Below are 19,832 nucleotides of genomic sequence, written 5' to 3'. Positions count from 1 at the left end.
CTAAAAATATAAAAGTTAGCTGTTCATGGTGGCGGGTGCCTGTAGTCCGAGCTACTCAGAAGGCTGAGGCAGGAGAATCAGTTAACTGGCGAGGCGAAGGTTGCATGCAGGGAGCTGAGATGGCACCACTGCACTCTAGCCTGGGTGACAGAGCGAGACTTTGTCTCAAAAAAAATAAAATAAAAATAAATAAAATTTTCTGGTCGCCACATTGAAACAGGTGAAATTAATTTTAATAATATACGTTAGCTTATATTCAAAGTCTTTCATATTTTCAAATGTAATTAAATACAAAAAATTGAGATAGTTTACTTTTTTAGTATTAAGTCTTCAAAATCTAATATGTATATGACACAAAGTACATCTTAATTCATATTAACCATATTTCAAGTGCTCAATAGCCCATCTGCCTAGTGACTACTATATCGGACAGCGTAGACCTGATTTCACCTCTATGACAACTTTTCCTGAAGTATATAATTACATGGTAATGACACAAATTTAAATATGCTGAAAGACCACCTGTAGATACTTACTGATATCTTGATCTTCAATGAGCTTTTGCAATGCCTCCCCACTACAGCTATATAAAATGGTTGCATCACATCTTCCATCTTCCAAATTAAATTCATAGATAAGCAGTTCATAATTTTCACCAAGAGCGAGCAGTTTGGGCTTTTCAGCTGGTGTGCTGCTGTTACGAGAATCCTCCCATATAAAGCTAAGAAAAAAAGTTTAGATTTATTATATTCTATATCCGCAATAATATTTACCCACAATGGTGGGGGTAGAAGGGTTGAATAAGTAGAGAACAGTTTAGTTGACCTGGTATATTCATTCTATGCTTCAATTTAAGAGAACGTAAACTGCTCTAGGACCTCCCTCCTCTTCCCGCTTCCCTTTTACACCAACACAAAAATACAGGAGTGGGTAGTAAAAAACAAAAATGTGGGGCTCAGAGCAAGAAATGATGGCTCCATTTATTCTTTCATCTCTAATCCCAACTAGTATGTTTAAACAAACTGTCATGATCAAGGGTAGGTATCAACAACAAAATATGTATATTATTTATATGAGGTGGTATTCACAATAAAATAGGCTTTCGATAACTTAAATGTTTTGACTTTTAAAAAGAAAGTGATCATTTGTATTTATAGACTGACGATTCCAAATCTTGAAAAACTCTGCCTAATAGAACCTTCTGTGATAGAAATGTTTTATATTAGCATTGCCCAACACAGTAGTCAATAGCCACATGCATCTACTGAACACTTGAAATGTGGGGCAACTGAACCAAACTTTTTATTTTAACAACCACATGTAGCTAATGACTAGCATTACTGAACAAGTACAGTTATGGAATTCTTAAACTGAAATGTCAAAATAACAACACTGGCAAGACTGATGGTGTTTCAGCTTCGAATTAAATATTACAACTAAATTACATATTACAAATAAAAGCCCCAAATTTGAAAACAACACAGTGGAAAGAGGTGAGGCTATATCATGCTGATAAAATTCCATCTTTTAAGAAACTTGCTTTTTCTACAGAAGTAGTAAATTTTATACTTCTGGAGTAGTATATAAAACTACTGTGTAACATATATGATTTAATTCAATTAGTAATAAAACTAATAAGAGTACATAATAGTATTATGTACTATTATGTATTTTATACTACTACAGTAGTTTTATACTATTATAGTATTATGTCCTTATTAGATAAAAAAATTGACACGTTTCTGACTGTTCATATTGATAAATATAGAAAATAACCTAAATGTCAAATACACAAAAGGTTAAACTAAGATACACTTAAAAGGTAGAGTACATCATTAGCATAGGGACAATATTGCCACATGGAAAGAGAGGAAATTTTCAATGCAATAAACAAGATATATGATGTAATTTCAACAATATTAAAAAGACCTATATACTTTGAAAAAGTAGGAAGTAAACTCTAAATACTATAAACATGCCCTTATTTTTACCCTATGAAGTATTTTAACTGAATTAAAATTCAATTCAAATAAAAAAATTAAAAAGCCCTTTCTTGGTCCTCCTCCCCTCTAATTTCATGAACTAGCATATGAACGCCCCCTTTATTTCATCTGGGTCTTACCTTCCCTGCTGGGTTCTCAAACACCTAAAGATTTCGGCATTTCTTTGCCCCATTCCTCTCTTTACAGAGCCACATTCATAGGTACTTGATACTGCTAAATAAACTGATTTCCCCTAGTTTATAAATAACTTAGTTTATAATAGTTTATAAACTAAATGCAGAGATCCCTCTTTCGAGCAACTAGACATCAAGGGTAGAGAAGACAAACCCAGAAGAGTTAAGCATTCACTGATTTATCAAATGAATCTCTAAATGTCAGGAGCTGTTAGAGGAGCTGGAGATTCCAAGATTAATAAGACACCTTTTGGCTACTCATCTTAAAGAGTTGTGAAAATACTTACTATTAATAATTATTAAAAGCACAGGTCAGGCTCAGTGGCTCACGCCTGTAATCCCAACACTTTGGCAGGGAGAGGCGGGATCACTTGAGTCCAGGAGTTTGAGACTAGCCTAGGCAACACAGTGAGACCTCATCTCTACAACAAATAGAAAAATTAGCCAGGCCTGGTGGTGCACGCCTGTAGTCGTAGCTGCTGGGGAGGCTGAGCCCGGGAGGTCAAGGCTGGCTGCCGTGAGCCGTGACTGAGCTCACTCCAGCCTGGGCGACAGCGACCTTATCTTAAAAAAAAAAAGCAGCAGCCCACTCAAAACACTAAGAGGGCATTCCCAAACTTTATGATGTAAACTCTTAAGTACTGAACCAAGAGTTACGGAAGTACAAAGTAATGCATTATTGTAATCACGTTTGTCTTCTCCAAACGTGCGCGCCTCGCAAGAAAGAAGTGTCTTACTCAACTTTTTAGGCACTGCTCCTATGTAGCAGCACGCACACAATATTTGTTGAATAAGTGAAGGGACAAACCGGACTCTGTCTTTGAAGAAGAGGACTACATGTGAAAGAAAACGCTATTCATTTCAAGGACATGAAAAAAGTATCAGGATGATTCAAATTAGAGATGAGCCTCAGCTGGCATCTTTAACTGAAAGAAGAAATGGGCATGGGCCTCGACCCTATGACAGTTAATCAACCTGTGTTGAATAATGAAAGAATCAGCGCCTCAGCTGAGACCCGTTCCGGGTTCGCCGCAGGTGGCAGAGGAGCTGGATGCCCTCTCCGCCCACCCGGAACAAGGGAGCCGGGTTGCCAGAATGCAACCAGGCGAGCGTTTCAGGTCGGGGGAAAGGTTCTGTGAGGAAACCAGGCTCGCCTCTGGGGCGTTTCCTGCAGCTGGCACCCTTCTCCCGCCACCTCTATGGCTGCAGGCAGGCTTCGGCGTGAGCCTTTGGGGCTCAGCCAGCCGAGCCTAGGCTCTGGACTCCCCCCACGGCCCAGCTCTCTCTCAGTACTTACTGCCAGAAGGGGCCCTCCAGGCAGCAGCGACCCCCGCCCCGGCTGCCAAGAGCCAAAGAAAGCACTTGGAGGCTGCCCGCAGCCGTCAGGCTCCCCAGAGCCTCCTGCTGTGTGTGCAGCTGCGCCCGGGAGCCGAGCTGCCCCATCGCCTCGGCGGGGACCGGCACCAACAGCATCGGTAGAACCCGCCCCATGGCCGCGGCGCCCCAGCTACCGCCGGCGGAAGCAGCGCTCGAGACCCCCTCCTCTGCAGCCATCTTGGCCCGGCGGCTACTTCCGGTCACTTTCGCCGGAACCTGACTGCGTCGTGGGCATGCGCGGTGTACGGAGCGGTTCACGCTCGGCCTCGTGACTCCCGCGGAGACCTGTCGGCTGTCTCCGGTCGATTCCATTCGTTTCCTGTGGGGGGCAGTACTAGCCTCTCTAGCAAAGCCACATCTGCGCTGTCCCCAGTCCCACTCTGCTTAACTGCCCTGGCATGCTTGAAGGCCTAGCTTAGCGTAGCAGGCCGTTGCAGCCGTTCTTGCTCTCTTGCTTTGCCTTCTTGGTCCAGATGCCTCCAGCTCCCCTGGAACCCACTTCCTGCCTCTTTTCTTCGCTTTTCTTATTGTGCTGTTTGCTTACAGGCTCTGGGGTGGTGCCATTTCCTTGGTAGCATGGACCAAGTCTTACAGTGTGGATCCATAGTAAGGGTGTTGACCCGAAAGTTGAGGTCAAATAATATCCATTGTAACAGTCAGAGAGACGGGGTAAGTAAGGGGTGGAGATGGTAGAGCTCCTGTCTGTTTTCTCAGGGAAGTATGATCCAAGATCAAGAGAAGGAGAGGAGCAAAGGGTTTGAGGTGAGAAGAGGGGTAGAATAGGCATTTTGGTAAAGTCTCCTAAAAGACAGCTGTACCTTCTTAACACATTTTCCACATTCAGAACATTTCAGCATAAATGTAACCTCTATTGACAGGCCTCCCTAAGCCATTCAACCTGAAGTCCCTTCTACTGCAGTCTCTCACCTAGTTTTGTTTTTAATCATAGTATTTATCACTACTTGATATTTTCTGCCAGTTCCTATCCAATAAGAATGTAAACTTCGAAAGAGCAAGGACTTTGTTGCTCACCACTGTCCCGGCTAGTACCTAAAACAGTGCCTGTTTCATGAAAGGTACTCCAGCATTTGTTGATCAGTGCATGACCTTATTTGTCAAAATAAAAGCAAACTTTTTTTTTTTTTTTGAGATGGAGTCTCGCTCTGTCACCCAGGCTGGAGTGCAGTGGCGGGATCTCGGCCCACTGCAACCTCTGCCTCCCAGGCTCAAGCAATTCTGCCTCAGCCTTCCCAGTAGCTGGGATTACAGGCGCACGCCACACCCAGCTAAATTTTTGTATTTTAGTAGAGACGGGGTTTCACCATGTTGGCCAGGCTGGTTTCGAATTCCTGACCTTCGGTGATTTACCTGTCCCAGCCTGGAAGTGCTAAGATTACAGACGTGAGCCACTGTGCCTGGCTGAAACCAAACATTTTCTATCACAAGGGAGATATATTCAACCTCCTAAGCTTAGCTGGGGCTGTTTTCTCTCTATAAAAAATGGCAATGTTAAAGCAATTTCTAAGGTTACACTTGTGTTAGCTACAACAAGGCCTTGTCCCTTATAATCAGGACAGTCTTCTCATGCCTGTAAATCCCAGCACTTTGGGAGGCCAAGTTGGGAGGATCACTGGAGCCCACCCTTGCCAACATAGGGAGACCCTTGTCTCTACAAAAAAAATTAAAAAAATTTTTTTTGAGACAGTTTCGCTCTTGTTGCCCAGGCTGGAGTGCAATGGCGCAGTCTTGGCTCACTGCAACCTCCAACCTCTGCCTCCCGGGTTCAAGCGATTCTCCTGCCTCAGCCTCCGAGAAGCTGGGATTACAGGCATGTGCCACCATGCCTGGCTGATTTTGTATATTTAGTAGAGACGCAGTTTCTTCACATTGGTCAGGCTGGTCTCAAACTCCCGACCCTCAAGTGATCTGCCTGCCTCAGCCTCCCAGAGTGCTGGGATTACAGGCATGAGCCACTGCGCCTGGCCAAAAAAAATTTTTTTTTAATACTAGCTGGGTGTGGTGTCACATGCCTGTAATCCAAGCTACTCAGAAGACTGAGGTGGGAGGATCACTTGAGCCTGGAGGTCAACGCTGCAGTAAGCCATGTTGGTGGCACTGCACTCGCACATGGGTGACAGAGTAAGACCCTGTCTCAAAAAAAAAAAAAAAAAAGAAAAAAGAAAAAGAAAAAGGACATTCCTAGAGCACTCACACATAAGATAGCCTTCATTATAGGTTTTAACTTACAAGCAAGTTCCAACACATCATTCTATTATCTCTTTAATTGTACCTTATTAAGCCGTGTCTTATTTTTAGGCACATCATTTAGATTTTTGAAGAAAGGATATGAAAATGGGGAAGGGTTCTCCAATATATAAAGGCATAAGAAATGTCTTCAGACTCTCTGGATCCCTGTAAACATAGTCTATATAGCTAATGTCTGATGATTCAACTTCCCACAAACATGTATTCCAGAACAAACAGATCAGTAGATCCAGGCAAACCTATAAAGAGAACAGATGTTAACTGCAAGCACAATTCTACTTTGCAAGCATTTATATGATTTAATTAGTATCTGACTCTTTCTAGCAGTAATTCTGAGGACAGAGATGACCATGTTATTCATGCTTATATCCTAGAATAGTTGTCCCTCAAGTGTTTCTTGAATGAATAATTCAGGTTCTTAAATTAATTCTTGCCCTCAAATAGCTTAGCACTATAAATGACCAAAGTGCCTGGAATAAAAGGTTGGCTGAAGACTTAGTCAAGACTGGTTACTCAGTAAATGTCAGTGTGTAGAACCACTTCTAAAAACACATGATCCTTCATGCTCATAATTTAGAAGAAGGAAGTAGTGAAGCAAGTAACAGAACATAGACTGGGCTTGAACAAGGGGCTTTGACCTTGTTTCTGCCATTACTTACTCCATCCTGGCCTCCAGCTGCTGAACCAATTGTTTGTCTACGTGGTGACAGAACAGGGGAAGTAGGTTGCTGGGGAAAACTAGGGGTTCTGCCAGAGAGGCTGTAGGCATTTGAGCTATCTCCCAGGCAATCAGAACCACCATGTCTGTCCTAGAGAGCATAAATATAGATATAAGCAAATAAATTTGCTTAAGAAACAGACTCAGGGCCAAGGTTTCTTATTATCTTTCCATTACTACTACCATTGACCCCCACCCCCAGGTAGCAATTCAGAGGTAACATTTGCATGTTTGGTACATGCCAAGCAATGCTTAGTGCTTTACACATTTCCCTTCCTATTTAATCTTAAGAACTGTGAGGAGTTAATACCATCATCCCTAGTTTGTAGATAAAGAAACAAACTAAGAGAAGTGAGAAGTGAAAGAACTTGCCCTAAAGTTATATTACTAGGAAGTGATACAGCCAGAATTCAAAGGTAGGTCTTTTTAAACTCTAAAGCTTGTCCCCTTAGGTACTATGTTATACTGTCTCCCAGAAGAAACCAAAACTCTAGGGCACCATAGAAAAAAAGCAGAACAGCTACAACACTGCTACTTCTTTCTCTATCCAACCTCCTCCTCAGTACTTGAAAATGCCTCAGGAAATACTTCATCTGGCTCAGTCTGCACATCCCAAGGGTACTAGATAGTATTTACAAGGCCTTTATGATCTTACCAAGCTGTATGGTCACTGTTGGTTTCCTCTAGGGAAGAATGCAGCGATACCAGCTGCTCCCCATGACTCAGCAGGGCATAGAGCAAAGATATTCCAAACTGCAAGGGACATACATATATTCCAGGGAAAAATAGTTCACACTCGGCATTTGGTGCTTTCCTGACTCTTATCTTCCCAAAGGACAGGTTCACATTTAGAGATAGAGCTCAAAATATCCACGAGGGCTGTCAGGTTTTACACTGGTGAGCCAAAGAACTCTCTAACCTTTCCATAGGAATCGCTGCTCTGAACTTTTCCAAAAGACACTCTTGGAGAGCTGATTAAATGCATACTTCTAGGCTTAACTCCTAGGAGTAGGAGATCGGGAATGCATCCAGGGATCTGAGGCAGGTAGTCTGTGGACCTCACTTTTAGAGGCACTTCTTTAAGCAAAGACCTTCAGTGTGGCATACATGAGATAATCCACTGGGATATTAGAAGAGAGCATCAAAATTATCACATCTAGAGTCTCATTCTTTAAAAATTTCTATCTTTTATTATATACCTATTGGCTGGGCGCAGTGGCTCATGCCTGTAATTCCAGCACTTTGGGAGGCCGAGGCGGGCAAATCATTTAAAGTTAGGAATTCAAGACCAGCCTGGCCAACATGGTGAAACCATGTCTCTACTAAAAATACAAAAATTAGCTGGGTGTGGTGGCACACACTTGTAATCCCAGCTACTTGGGAGGCTGAGGCAGGAGAATCACTTGAATCCAGGAGGTGGAGGTTGCAGTGAGCCAAGATCATGCCACTGCACTCCAGCCTGGGTGACAGAGCGAGACTATCTAAAAAATAAAAAATATTTATTATGTACCTATTATTACTAGTGTTACATGTATTTGATTTTTAAACACATGGTAGTGTGGTTTAGAATATTTTTTACTGAAAGGGGTATACAAGAGTTTGGAGACCTGCTCTAGAGACTCACATCAGCAGCAATCAGGGAGCTTATTAGAAAAGCAGAGCAGGTGCATGGGCCCCACCCCAGACCCACTGAATGACTGAGTGGGACCAAGGAGCTGGGTTTAATAAGCCTGCCAGGTGATCGTGTGCTTACTAGAAATAGAGAAGCACTGCAGACGATAAGATTTGTGGAGAGATGAGACTGTCCCCCAACTTATCCCTTATCAGTGATACCAACCTGGAAGCCATCTATGGAAAAAAGCCTCCTAGACATGTTACCTGATTCTGAAGCACCACAGTGACTGGCCGCTCTGAGGAGCCAGGTGGCAACAGCATTAATCCCTGAAGTCCTTGGAGGAGTTCGTGGAGGGTCAAGTGACTGATACATTTGCCCAGAGGTTTGAGTAACATTTGTAGGGCCTGCAAGAAGATCAGTAAGCACCTCCCAAATTCCACTACAACTTCACCTCCCCTTACCTTGCTTCCACAGTCCCTTCCCTCGCTGACCTGTCTTTGGCACGTCCTGGTGAGGTTACTTACCAGGCTTATCACAACTATGACTCTCCATCCCCAACACTGACACCTTCAGTACCTACTTGTCCTAGGAAGCCTTCTCTAAGAAAAGTAGATAGGGGCTCAACATTTATCAGGGCATCCTATCTTTTCCTCAGACCTCCTCAGCACACTGACACCTGTGCAACCATACACCTGTTGCTTTTTGTTCGTCATACCTGAAGGTGATCCACTGTTCCTATAATAGTTCTGTAACTTCCTTGCCTGAGGGTGGCAAGGCCAGCATCCCTCGCTTTGCCCAGCACCTTCTCTGGCATCTCTGGGGCATGTGGGGACTGGAGGGGAGGAACGACCCCTAACCTATTCAGGAGACCATCCTCTTCTCCACTCAATGCCACAGTACCTGATCAGCCACATCCCTCCGGACCAGGAGGGGCAGATGGTGGGTGATAGCCAAAAGAATGGTAACAGCCTGATCCTGGGGCAGGAAGGGGAGCAGCCGGGCCACCAGGGCCTTCCCCTTCCTCACAGAGAGCACCTGCAGGAAGCCATCTGCTGCCTCTCTACAAGGGAGAGAGGAGAACATTTTCAGAGCTCTGCATAGAGGAGAGGGCTACATGCCAGAAAGGAGAGGCAGAAGCAAGACCAGCGTCTTTGCTGCTCCTTCCCTTCCTGGGCTGAGGTGGAACCCTCCCACACTCACTCCAGGTTGTTCTGCTCCTGGGTCTTTAAGGTCTGGAAGAGCTTCTCAACCTGGATGCTTTGCTGCTCAGAAAAGCAGGGCTGTGGAGGCCTATACTTCCAGCCCTCCTCTATTTCTAGTAACTGAAGGAACATCTGGGAATTTGAGGGTGGAAAAAGAGGTAAATTTGGGTAATATCTCATTCTCAAAGGTAGGTTCGGAACTCGTCCCTAAGGAACTGATATCTCACCTTCTCAATCCGGTATAATACCCGAAGCCTCTGACTGCTTGCAGCTTCTATATCCTAGGAGAAGAGAGTCGCCAGCTATCAGCTACACTGCCACTGCCACTGCCACAGCCCTAGCCCAGGCCCCCGACTAGCTAGAGATTGAGCTGGAAAGGCTAGAAACAAAGTCTGATCACACTTCTTCCTCCCTCTTTGGTCACAGTCTTAACACAAGAGTGTTCTAGACCCTTCTTCCAAAGGGGAGAGAAAAATGTCTGGGAAGATAGTGCTCCCACCTGCTCTTGAGTTCCATGGGGTACAGCATCAATAGCTCGGCGAGGGCTGAGGCATGTCGACACAGCTACCTGGCCCAGGGAACCCTCGATCCGGACCACTGCATGAGAAGAGAGGCACATTTCCCTCCCCCTCCCACACTCTGTCCACCCAGATGCCCAGCCCAAGTCAGCACGTCAGTCCTGACCCTACCAGACTCATAAGCCTCTGCTTTCTGAACGTAAGGCGTTACCAGCTTGAGGGACTCAACCCGGTTTCTTCGTCCAAGTAGCTCTTCGTCTGCTTGCTTCTTTTCTAGCTTCTGGTAATATTCCTGAGAATGTATGGAACAGGAAACAAAAAAACAAAACACCCTATATTCATCATTTGAATTTAGAATTAAGTTTCTCAAGTGCAGCCTCTTTAGTTTTTTGTGTGTGTTATAAGTTTTGTTGTTTGAGACAGGGTCTCCCTCTGTCACCCAGCTGGAATGCACTGGTGCAATCTCTGGCTCACTGCAACCTCCCTGGCTCAAGTCATCCTCCCACTTCAGCCTCCTCAGTAGCTAGGGCCACAGGCACGTGCTACCATGCCCAGTTAATTTTTGTATTTTTTGTAGATGGGATTTCACCATGTTGCCCAGGCTGGTCTTGAACTCCTGGACTCAAGCAATCAGCCCTCCTTGGCCTCCCAAAGTGCTGGGATTACAGGCGAGCCACTGCACCCAGACAAGCACGGCCTCTTAACACTGTTTCCTACAACAATCATTCCAGAAATGATGCTGGCACCTTAGGCCCTCCTTGCAGTTATTCTAAAGTGTCTTAAACACCCTGGGCCCCACATCACCCATATTGGAATTCACATACCACATACTTAAAGACTAGGTACCACCAAGTCTGATGAAAGGGCAAAGAGCAAAGTGGAGAGCCAGTGAGCAAACCTGTTCCAGCGTCTGTAACCTTCCTGCATTCCTCATGTCCTAGTACCCACACACTGCACACCGCCTGCCCTCCCCACTTCCCCATTTAATCTTGTGACCTCACCTGTGCTTTCTAAAAATCAGTTATCTGATGATATGAAGGCCATCCAGAGGTTGAAGCACAGAACTAGCTATAGGGATGTGTTTGTCAGTTGCCCTCTAGGCCAGTTTTATACTTCTGTGGATTCGCTCAGCAGCTCTGACATTTTCTTAAAGTTGAGAAATCGTAAACTAAAATCCACTGACAAGCCAAACAAGGATTTGAAAAAGGCTCTTTTATTTAGAAGCAATGCCAAAAAGGCAAGAATACAAAACTGTTTCACTTTCGGTGACCCTTGCAGAAAAAGGAGGGCTTTTGAAGCTTGGTGGAAAGAAAGGAAAAATACCTAATGTAAATGAGAAGGGAATAAGGGTGGGGCACTGGATGGGAGGCTCCCAGATATTGAGGTGAAAGTGAAACAGCCAGCCGGGCACGGTTGCTCACGCTTGTAATCTCAGCACTTTGGGAGGCTGAGGCGGGTGGATCACTTGAGGTCAGAAGTTCAAGACCAGCCTAGCCAACATGGTGAAACCCCGTCTCTACTAAAAATATAAAAATTAACTGCATATGGTGGTGCATGCCTGTGACCCCAGCTACTTGGGAGGCTGAGGCAGGAGAATCACCTGAACCCTGGAGGTGGATGTGGCAGTGAGCTGAGACGGTGCCACTGCACTTCAGCCTGGATGACAGAGGGAGACTCTGTCTCCAAAAAAAAAAAAAAAAGAAAACAGCCTAGACAACCCAAAAACTTGTCGACAAAGACTTGCCCCATAAATAAAGGCAGAAGGAAGCAGGGGAAAATGAGTAAAAATGTCTGCTGTCATTTGTTCAATTAAACAAACTGAATCCCACTATTTATAACATCCCTGTGCTTTAGATCTAAAAAGTGAAAGTAGATGAATATAACAAGACATTTCTCAGCATACAAAGGTGGGAAAATTCATATTTCCTGGGTGAACAGGGAAAATTCTTAGCAAAGAGTGGAGACAAAACCCAAGTGTGTTTGGGGAACTGGAAATAATCTTAGTTGGCTGAAATGTAGGAAGATAGAGAGAAATGAGCTTGGGATGTCAATTTTAGAAATATGGCCCCCATCCTGTAATGATTCTCTCTCCCACCTGAACAGACATGACCTCTATGAGGTAAAGAGAGGATCAGAGAGGACCCCGGAGTCCAGGCCCGTTTGACCCAAGGTCAGAGGCTGGGCTGATTACTGCGGGGCTCACCTGGTAGTAGTAGTCATTCAGGCAGGGGTTTGCACTCTGCAGCTGCACCATCTGCACTTTTATCACCCAGTCCTTCTCTTTTCTGGTCATGAGGTTAGCATAGGGGTCTGGCTGCTGAGACCAAGGCTTCTTGGCTGGGGGACTTTAAGCCAGAAGGAACAACCCTTTAGACTTACCCACCACTGCCACTTCCTAAGGAGTGTGGTGAGCAGGAAGTGGGAAGGATGGAGCAAGCACAGAGGTGGGCAACAGTATGAGAGTTTTAACTACCACATGGGAGCTTTGAGGGAGACAACTGGTCACAAGGGGAGACCCGGCATGCAGATGGGCTCCCCTCAACCCTGCTCCTGGTCTGGGCTTTACCTTGGTGTTTGACTATGCTGCTGCAAGATTCGTTGGTGCCAAGGGTGGAGCTGGGTCAGATGACTGGGAAGATAAGAAGTAACCAGCTGGGTGGAAGGAAGCTTTCAGTTCTCTGCCCCCTCCATTCATTCAGCCCAGGTCAGCTCAGATGGACATCTAAGGAACTTTATCTGTTTAGGTACTTTCCCAAAGTCAGCCACATGGCACATCATAGTCCTAGACCCACAGGGTTCCCAAGCTCCTCCAACATCTATTTTCCTGCAATTTGGCTGCAGGAAATCTTGGAACAGTAGAAAACGTTTTGGCCTGGTCATCAGGAGTTCTGAATAGTAGTCTCAGTTCCATCATGCTGGCTGATCGCAAATAAATTTTTATTTTTAATTTTTGAGACAGTCTCCCTCTGTCATCCAGGCTGTAGTGCAGTGGCATGGTCTCAGCTCACTGCAACCTCTGGCTCCTGGGTTCAAGTGATTTTCCTGCCTCAGCCTCCCAAGTAGCTGGGATTACAGGCGCTCACCACCACGCCTAGCTAATTTTTGTATATTTAGTAGAGACACGGTTTCACCATGTTGCCAGGCTGGTCTTGAACTCCTGGCCTCAAGTGATCCTCCCACCTCGGCCTCCCAGAGTGCTGGGATTACAGGTGTGAGCCACAGTACCCGGCTTTAAATAAATTTTTAATCTCCCTGGGGCTACATTTGTGAGGGAGAAGGAATTAGACTATACCTCAGACTTCTCTTACTAGATTTCTGTGTTTTCCTGTGGCAACTGGTAGGTATGGTCCCCACCCCTCCTCAGCCAGCACCTCCTGAGACCTCTGGGGAGAACCTCAAACCAGTACCTGAACCTAGGGGGCCACGAGGTCAGCAGGCTGCAGAAGAGAGTTGGGTCTGGTGAGGGCAGCCGAGGTCCAAAGTGCCGTGCTGGAGAGCTGGTGCTGGGAAATGTAGGCCAGAAAGGGATGGGCGACAGGTAGTCCAAGGTCTGAGAGAGGAATTAAGAGGTCTGGGAGAACGCCATCTCCACCAAAAGAATGCTGCTCTTGTTGTGAGGGCTCAGCTCCTTTCCTGCCTTTTCCCCTCAAGAACTTCACCCAACATTGTGCCGTCTTGTGAGTCCCTCAAGGCAGCTTTGGGGGCACCAGACTATGGTTCCTGCCCTTGTTTCAACAGGGCTTGACTAGGAAGCAGCTCGTCATTCCCTGACAATGCGGGGTCATGTGCTTTTCCTACCATTTGGAAAGTCAACGCCTCTCTCTCTCCTCTCTATAATAGTCTTCTCTTGGGCTGTCTTCAGCCGCTGGGGCAGTACTCATCTGTCTTTTCTGACTCACTCAAAGCCCTCCTCAGAGCTCGAATTCCTTCTAGTTCTCCCTGCAGGATATCCTGGTTCTTGAATTCCTCTACCCCAGGCCATGTTCCCGTTACACAGTTAATTGCAGGGCAGGTGCTCTTTCCAGCTAAGGGCTGGCCATCTGCTGAAAGATTGCCTAAGGCAGGAGTAGGGATCTAGTTTGTCCTTGTTCATACAAATGGCCAGTTGTCCCAGTACCAAATGTTAAGGTGTCCATCCATGCCCCTGGTTGGGCACACCACCTCTGTCATTTATCAAGCTCCTCTATGATGGGGCAACTCTCACCTCCCATACCCATATCTCACTTTGGGTGCCTTAACTCCAGACCAGGGTTGGGGGTAAAATGAATATAATGGATGGAATCCTCACTACCCACATTATGGAGACTGCAGCAGACTCACCTGCCACAGAAAATGCAAGGAGGCAAGTGACATTCCCAGCACACCAGAGGCCTTGACTCCAGGGGAGCTAAGCGGAGCTCTCTGAAACAGGAGGGAGGAAAAACCAGGCTCAAATGGGCCCCTGTAGTGTCTTCTGCATTCACCTGTGTTTTTGAGGAGGTGGGAGGAAGCAGCAAGACCAGGTATTCCAACATCCAGGGCAGTGGCAGCTTGGCCCTCCCTCAGATTCAAAGTCAGCTGGGCCAGGATCCCTCTCCCTCTCCTGGGAGGAATAAGACTAGTGCAGTGGTCCTCCCTTATTCATGAGACATATGTTCCAAGACCCCCAAGGGATGCCTAGAACTGGATAGTACTAAATCCTGTGTATAGTGCTTTTTTCTTATATATACATGTCTATGATAGTTTATATATATATTAAAAATTTTTTTTTTTTTTTTTTTTTTAGAGTCAGGGTCTTGCTCTGTCACCCAGGATGGAGTGCAGTGGCACTATCATAGCTCACTGCAGGCTCAAACTCCTGAGCTCAAGCCATCCTCCTGCCTCAGACTAAGTAGCTGAGACTACAGGCACATGCTACCATATCTGGCTAAGTTTTGAAAATTTTTTTTCTTTTTTTTTTGTAGTGACAGGGTCTTGCTTTGTTGCCCAGGCTGGTCTGGAAGTCCTGGCCTCAAGCAATCCTCCCAAAGTGCTGGGATTACAGACATAAGCCACTGCACCTGGCCAGTTTAATTTATGAATTAGACACAATAAGAAATGAACAATAAAAATAGAACAGTTATAACAATATACTGTAATAAAAGTTATGTGAATGTAGTCTCTCTTAAAATACCTTATTGTACTATACTCGCCTATTTTCAGACTATAGTTGACCGAGGGTAACTGAAATGGCAGAAAGTGAAACCATGGACTACTGTACCTTAGTAGTAGGTTGAAGGAAGTTCTGAGTCACCTCATATCTACATAGGAGTCCTTGTCCTTCTCCACTAGTTATGGGATCCAAGGGAATAAATACCAGGAATGGACTACTGAGACAGAGGGGCCCAGGATCAGGCAAAGGTGACTCACGTTTAACGCTAGTAGCAGGGCCACCGCCTGTGGGCGATGCACAGCTCTGCTAGGACCTGGTTTTAAGGCGAGAACAGCATCAGAAACGAAGTGGGAGACAGGAGAAAGAGGGAAGGAGAGAGTCCCTAACTCAGGTTCAAGGCTTAAAAAGAAAGTGTTAATCCAGAACTTGTCGTAGAGAAGAGGAATGTTTAGTGACAGCCTGTGAGCCACAGACAGTTCAGGACAACCCTCTCCCATTCCCTCCTGCCACGGTACCTGGGTGTTGTGGACAGCACCAAGTACAGCTGGATCCCCAAGATCATTCTCTTCCTCCTCTTCCTCCTCCAGGTCTGGGTCCAGATCCACCTCGTCCTCCTCCTCCCCTTCATTCTCTTCTTCTTTTTCCAATTGGCAGGCAGACACCAGCTCCTCCTCAGGAGCCAAAGGGCCACAGGTCTTACCTGGCCCTTGGTTTAAGTGTGGGCCAGAGGAGAAGGTAAGATGGGGGCTCAGGTGAGAGTCTTGTCTAGAGAGGCTGCTACTCAATAGCACTTCTGTTCATAAGCCATCTCCAGCACCACCTTTGAACATAACGCCTCCTGTTCTGTGGGTTTAACTCGGCCTCCCTTCTCCCAAGGTGCCCCGAACCATCCCCCAGTAAGTCAAATGGAAACTGAGCCAGGTGTGGTGGCTCGTGCTTGTAGTCTCAGTTACTCGGGAGGCCAAGGCGGGAAGATCTTTGGGCCTAGGAGTTTGAGATCAGCCTGGGCAACACAGTGAGACCCTGTCTCTAAGTAAAAAATTTAAAAAGCAAACAAAAGGAACCTGGCAGATACCAAACACCTTCACTTTCACATCCCCTCTTCAATTCCTTCATTAAGTTCTAGCACAGCCTTTTCCATCTGCTCTGCCCCACCCAACGCCCTTTCTGTTGTCTCTTTGAACAAGTTCCAGCTGCCCTGACTCACTGCAATTTAACCCTACTGTGTGCCATATACTTCACGTGCATATGTTCATTTAACAGTCATATGAGGCTGTCCTGGGTTGTTGATAATTTTACTAGGTTGGTGAGAAAAATAAAGCCCAGAAGAGTGACCTTTGAGTCACCCATTATAATATAATTAGCAAGTGGAAGAATTTGGAATAACTTCCAGTGACTCTGGACATCCAAGCCCATGTGTGAAACAGACCAGCAAGCTCTGCATGCTGGGGCATTTTATATAACACCATGGCCCACTTGTTGATACCTTCAAGCCATTTCATCTTGGCAGGCTGGTGGACTTCCTTTTTAGCTGTGTCCTCCAGTGAAACAGCATTGCCAGCCTCTGGAAGGTAAACCTGAGACAAGAAAGAGGCCAAGAGGCACCATCCTCAGTCAGTAAGGATGTCATGGCACTCTAAAACAGCCATGGAATCCTCCCAGCAAGATGGTTAGAGAATTCTTGGCCGTGGTGTTGAGGAGAGAGACCCTGGGGTCTCAGACTGCCATAAACCCCCGCCCTCCCAGCTCAGCTCTAGGGAGCTGTCCCACAAAGGGACAGAAATGAGGCACAGGCTAGAAGCAGGAAGAGAAGTACTTCCCAACGGACATCACCAGTCACCGTCTGAGTGCGGTGATGCCTTGCTGCCGACACCCACCACCTGACTGTTGCTGTCCTTTCTGTTTAAGTTATTCATAGCAGCCTGGGCCAGGACCTGTTTGCTGCTCCTGGCTTTAAAAGTCCCAGCTCCTCCCCTGCTCACCCATTAAAGGGCCAGCATCCTCCATCCACTGGGGCCTGATGGAAATATGAGAACATAGTTTAATGATTAAAAAAATCCCTGAACAGAGAAAAGACATAAACTGCATTTTTAGCCATCCATGGCTTTTAGTATAGTTTATTGGGATTGATATTTGGGGGCAGATATTTAAAAAGAGGATCCCTGTTTTCCACACCCTTCATTGGTACTTTGTGAGGTTGCATTTCATTTAATCCCTAGGTTTTGCTTCAACAAAATTGGATAGGAAAGTCCTGGGTAGATCCTGGGGAGGATGCCTAGCAACCACGTTCCTGGCGCTTCAGGGCAGCGTACTTGAAGCCCTCAAGTCCACCTGATGATGCTTGCCCTTCACCGGGTCATGTGAGCTTAAGTCAGCTACTCAGCTCTGACTGATGAGAGACTCCTGTGAATTTGGAAGTCAGATCTTCATGGTAAAAACACTTTTGCATGAGATACACAGTCTTACATCTTCTTGGCTGCTCTACTGGCAAACTGGTCCAGAAGCTCAGGAGTAAAAACAAATCAACAATAACAAAAACAAAAACATAGCTGCTCCTGGTAGGCAAAACCCAACACCCTCCCAAGTCTCATCTAACCCTCAAGCAACCCCGGGTTCTGTGCTCACATCCTGTGTTCAGCTGAAACCCACATGACTTTGTAGAACTTCTGAATAAAAATAAAAACTAAGTTAATTTCCCTATATCAAAAATGAAAGTTAGGACCCTCTTGCTATGGTGGTAAGACCATGATTCTTGGTGCCTTTAAAGGAAAATATTTGTTTCAGAAGTTTTACTGCAGGTCATAACTATATGGGTGGGGGAACAAATATAAGTAGCTTGAAAGTTACTGAAAAACTTCTCATATATCTTGAGATAGCATCTTACTCTGTCACCCAGGCTGGAGTGCAGTGGCATGATCTTGGCCCACTGCAGCCTCCACCTCCCAGGTTCAAGAGATTCTCCTGCCTCAGCTTCCCGAGTAGCTGGGATTACAGGTGGCCACCACCATGCCCAGCTAATTTTTGTGTGTGTGTGTGTATATATATATATATATATATATATATTCAGTAGAAACAGGGTTTCACCGTGTTGGCCAGGCTTGTCTCAAACTCTTGACCTCAAGTAATCCACCTGCCTTGGCCTCCCAAAAGGCTGGGATTACAAGCACAAGCCACCACACCCAGCTGGGTTCTGGCCTTGCCTTTTTGGTAATGTTATTCAGCTGTTTCTCTCAGGAACTTCCTAATAATGTACTTTGGCACTATTAACAAAAGGACCACATGGTGAATTTCAGTGTTCCAGAGGTGATTCATTAGGTTGTTGTAGAGACTAGATCTTAAGGAGAAACTTATTGCATGAAGATTTTCATTCTGAAGGGACTTCTGGTACTGACTAGTACCAAAGCAGGTGGACTAGGGCTCAGTCTTAAAGATCACAGCCCTGCCCTGGCTGTTTGGCGTTTCACTTGGGACCTACTGTTTTTTATGAAGGTCCCCTACCCTTATCTGAAGTCTCATATGTCTACTGATCCCCTAGATGTTCTAACTTTCCTGCCATCATTTAATTATGTTAAGTTTAAGCCAAGCCTATGTTAGGCTTGGGGTACACAGTGAATAAAGCAGATGCTTCCCACAGCCTGTTAGAGCTTCTTCTAGAATAAGAAGTACACACAGGTACACAGGATTGTTGGGTCAGATTTCAAAAAGACATTAGAGTGGCTCATACCTGTAATCCCAGCACTTTGGGAAGCTGAGGCAGGAGGATTGCTTGAGCCCAGGAGTTCAAGACAAGCCTGGACAGCATAGTGAGACCCCATCTCTATTAAAATTTTTTTCTTAAAGAAAAAAATGACATTAGAAATATTTACACTTGCTACATAAAACACTCTTTTATGGGGAGATTTTCTTTTTTTTTGTGGGAAAAATTCTCTATTTAACAAATGGTGCTGGAATAACTAACTAGTAATATGTAGAACACTTAAACTGAACCCCTTAATTACACCACATACAAACATCAACTCAAGAAAAATTAAAGACTTAAATGTAAAACATAAAATTATAAGAAACCCTGCAAGATAACATAAAAGCTACCATTCTAGACATAGAAACCTGCAAACACTTCATGATGAAGCTACCAAAAGCAATTCCAACAAAAGCAAAAGTTGACAGATGGGACCTATTTAAACTAAAGAGATTATTCACAGCAAAGGAAACTATCAACAGAGTAAGCAGACAACCTACAGAATAAAAGAAAATGTTTGCAAACTTTGCCTCTGACAAAGGTCTAATATCCAGAATTAATAAGAACTTAAACAAGTTTGCAAGAAAAAAACCAAACCTCATTAAAAAGTAGGCAAAAAACATGAACAGACGCTTTTCAAAGGAAGACATACATGTGGCTAACAAGCAAATGAAAAACAAAGCTCATTGGTTATCATTAAAGAAATTAAAAAGAAGCCAGGCATGGTGTCTCACACCTGTAATCCCAGCACATTGGGAGGCTTAAGCAGGCAGATCACAAGGTCAGGAGCTCGAGACCAGCCTGTCCAACATGGTGAAACCTTGTCTCTAATAAAAATACAAAAATTAGGCTGGCATGGTGGTGGGCACCTGCAGTCCCAGCCAGTCAGGAGGCTGAGACAGAAGAATCACTTAAACCCGGGAGGCGGAGGTTGCAATGAGCCGAGACCACGCCACTGCACTCCAGCCTGGGTGACAGAGCCAGGCTCCATCTCACAAAAAAAATTAATTAATTAATTAAAAGAAAAACCACAATGAGATACCACCTCACATCAGTCAGAATGGCTATTTTTAAAAAGTCAAAAAAGAACA

The 19,832-nt window shown here is 45.2% G+C and overlaps 2 protein-coding genes across 11 annotated transcripts in view; both read right to left on the bottom strand.

The window, feature by feature from the left end:
* SPG11 (SPG11 vesicle trafficking associated, spatacsin) overlaps positions 1–3,743 on the bottom strand; it is a 118,647-nt gene extending 114,904 nt beyond the window's left edge. For 9 of the 10 annotated variants that reach the window (XR_009209854.1, XR_009209856.1, XR_009209855.1 and 6 more), the window contains exons 1-2: positions 3,474–3,742; positions 537–721 (exon numbers count right to left, since the gene is read on the bottom strand). Coding sequence is in view for 7 of the 10 variants with exons in the window: in XM_032175458.3 (XP_032031349.1) it covers positions 537–721; positions 3,474–3,730 (442 nt within the window). In the remaining 3 variants the exon portion in view is untranslated. Of the gene's footprint in view, positions 1–536; positions 722–3,473 lie in introns of all 10 variants that reach the window. The other variant, XM_032175459.2, reaches the window with a different exon arrangement.
* A 2,074-nt stretch (positions 3,744–5,817) lies between these two features.
* Positions 5,818–19,832, bottom strand: part of PATL2 (PAT1 homolog 2) — a 51,244-nt gene continuing 37,229 nt past the window's right edge. Inside the window, exons 3-17 of the mRNA XM_058427761.1 lie at positions 16,489–16,579; positions 15,518–15,708; positions 14,192–14,272; positions 13,279–13,421; positions 12,438–12,500; positions 12,075–12,216; positions 10,043–10,163; positions 9,853–9,950; positions 9,581–9,634; positions 9,352–9,485; positions 9,052–9,211; positions 8,415–8,555; positions 7,192–7,289; positions 6,478–6,627; positions 5,818–6,057 (exon numbers count right to left, since the gene is read on the bottom strand). Coding sequence (XP_058283744.1) covers positions 6,039–6,057; positions 6,478–6,627; positions 7,192–7,289; positions 8,415–8,555; positions 9,052–9,211; positions 9,352–9,485; positions 9,581–9,634; positions 9,853–9,950; positions 10,043–10,163; positions 12,075–12,216; positions 12,438–12,500; positions 13,279–13,421; positions 14,192–14,272; positions 15,518–15,708; positions 16,489–16,504 — 1,611 coding nt within the window. The 5' untranslated portion in view covers positions 16,505–16,579 and the 3' untranslated portion in view covers positions 5,818–6,038. The remainder of the gene's footprint in view (positions 6,058–6,477; positions 6,628–7,191; positions 7,290–8,414; positions 8,556–9,051; positions 9,212–9,351; positions 9,486–9,580; positions 9,635–9,852; positions 9,951–10,042; positions 10,164–12,074; positions 12,217–12,437; positions 12,501–13,278; positions 13,422–14,191; positions 14,273–15,517; positions 15,709–16,488; positions 16,580–19,832) is intronic.

Source organism: Hylobates moloch, unplaced genomic scaffold (genome assembly GCF_009828535.3).
Source record: "Hylobates moloch isolate HMO894 unplaced genomic scaffold, HMol_V3 SCAFFOLD_14, whole genome shotgun sequence".
Classification (NCBI taxonomy): domain Eukaryota; kingdom Metazoa; phylum Chordata; class Mammalia; order Primates; family Hylobatidae; genus Hylobates; species Hylobates moloch.
Note: the sequence above shows the minus strand (reverse complement) of the source record. Positions and strands in the feature narration are given on the sequence as shown.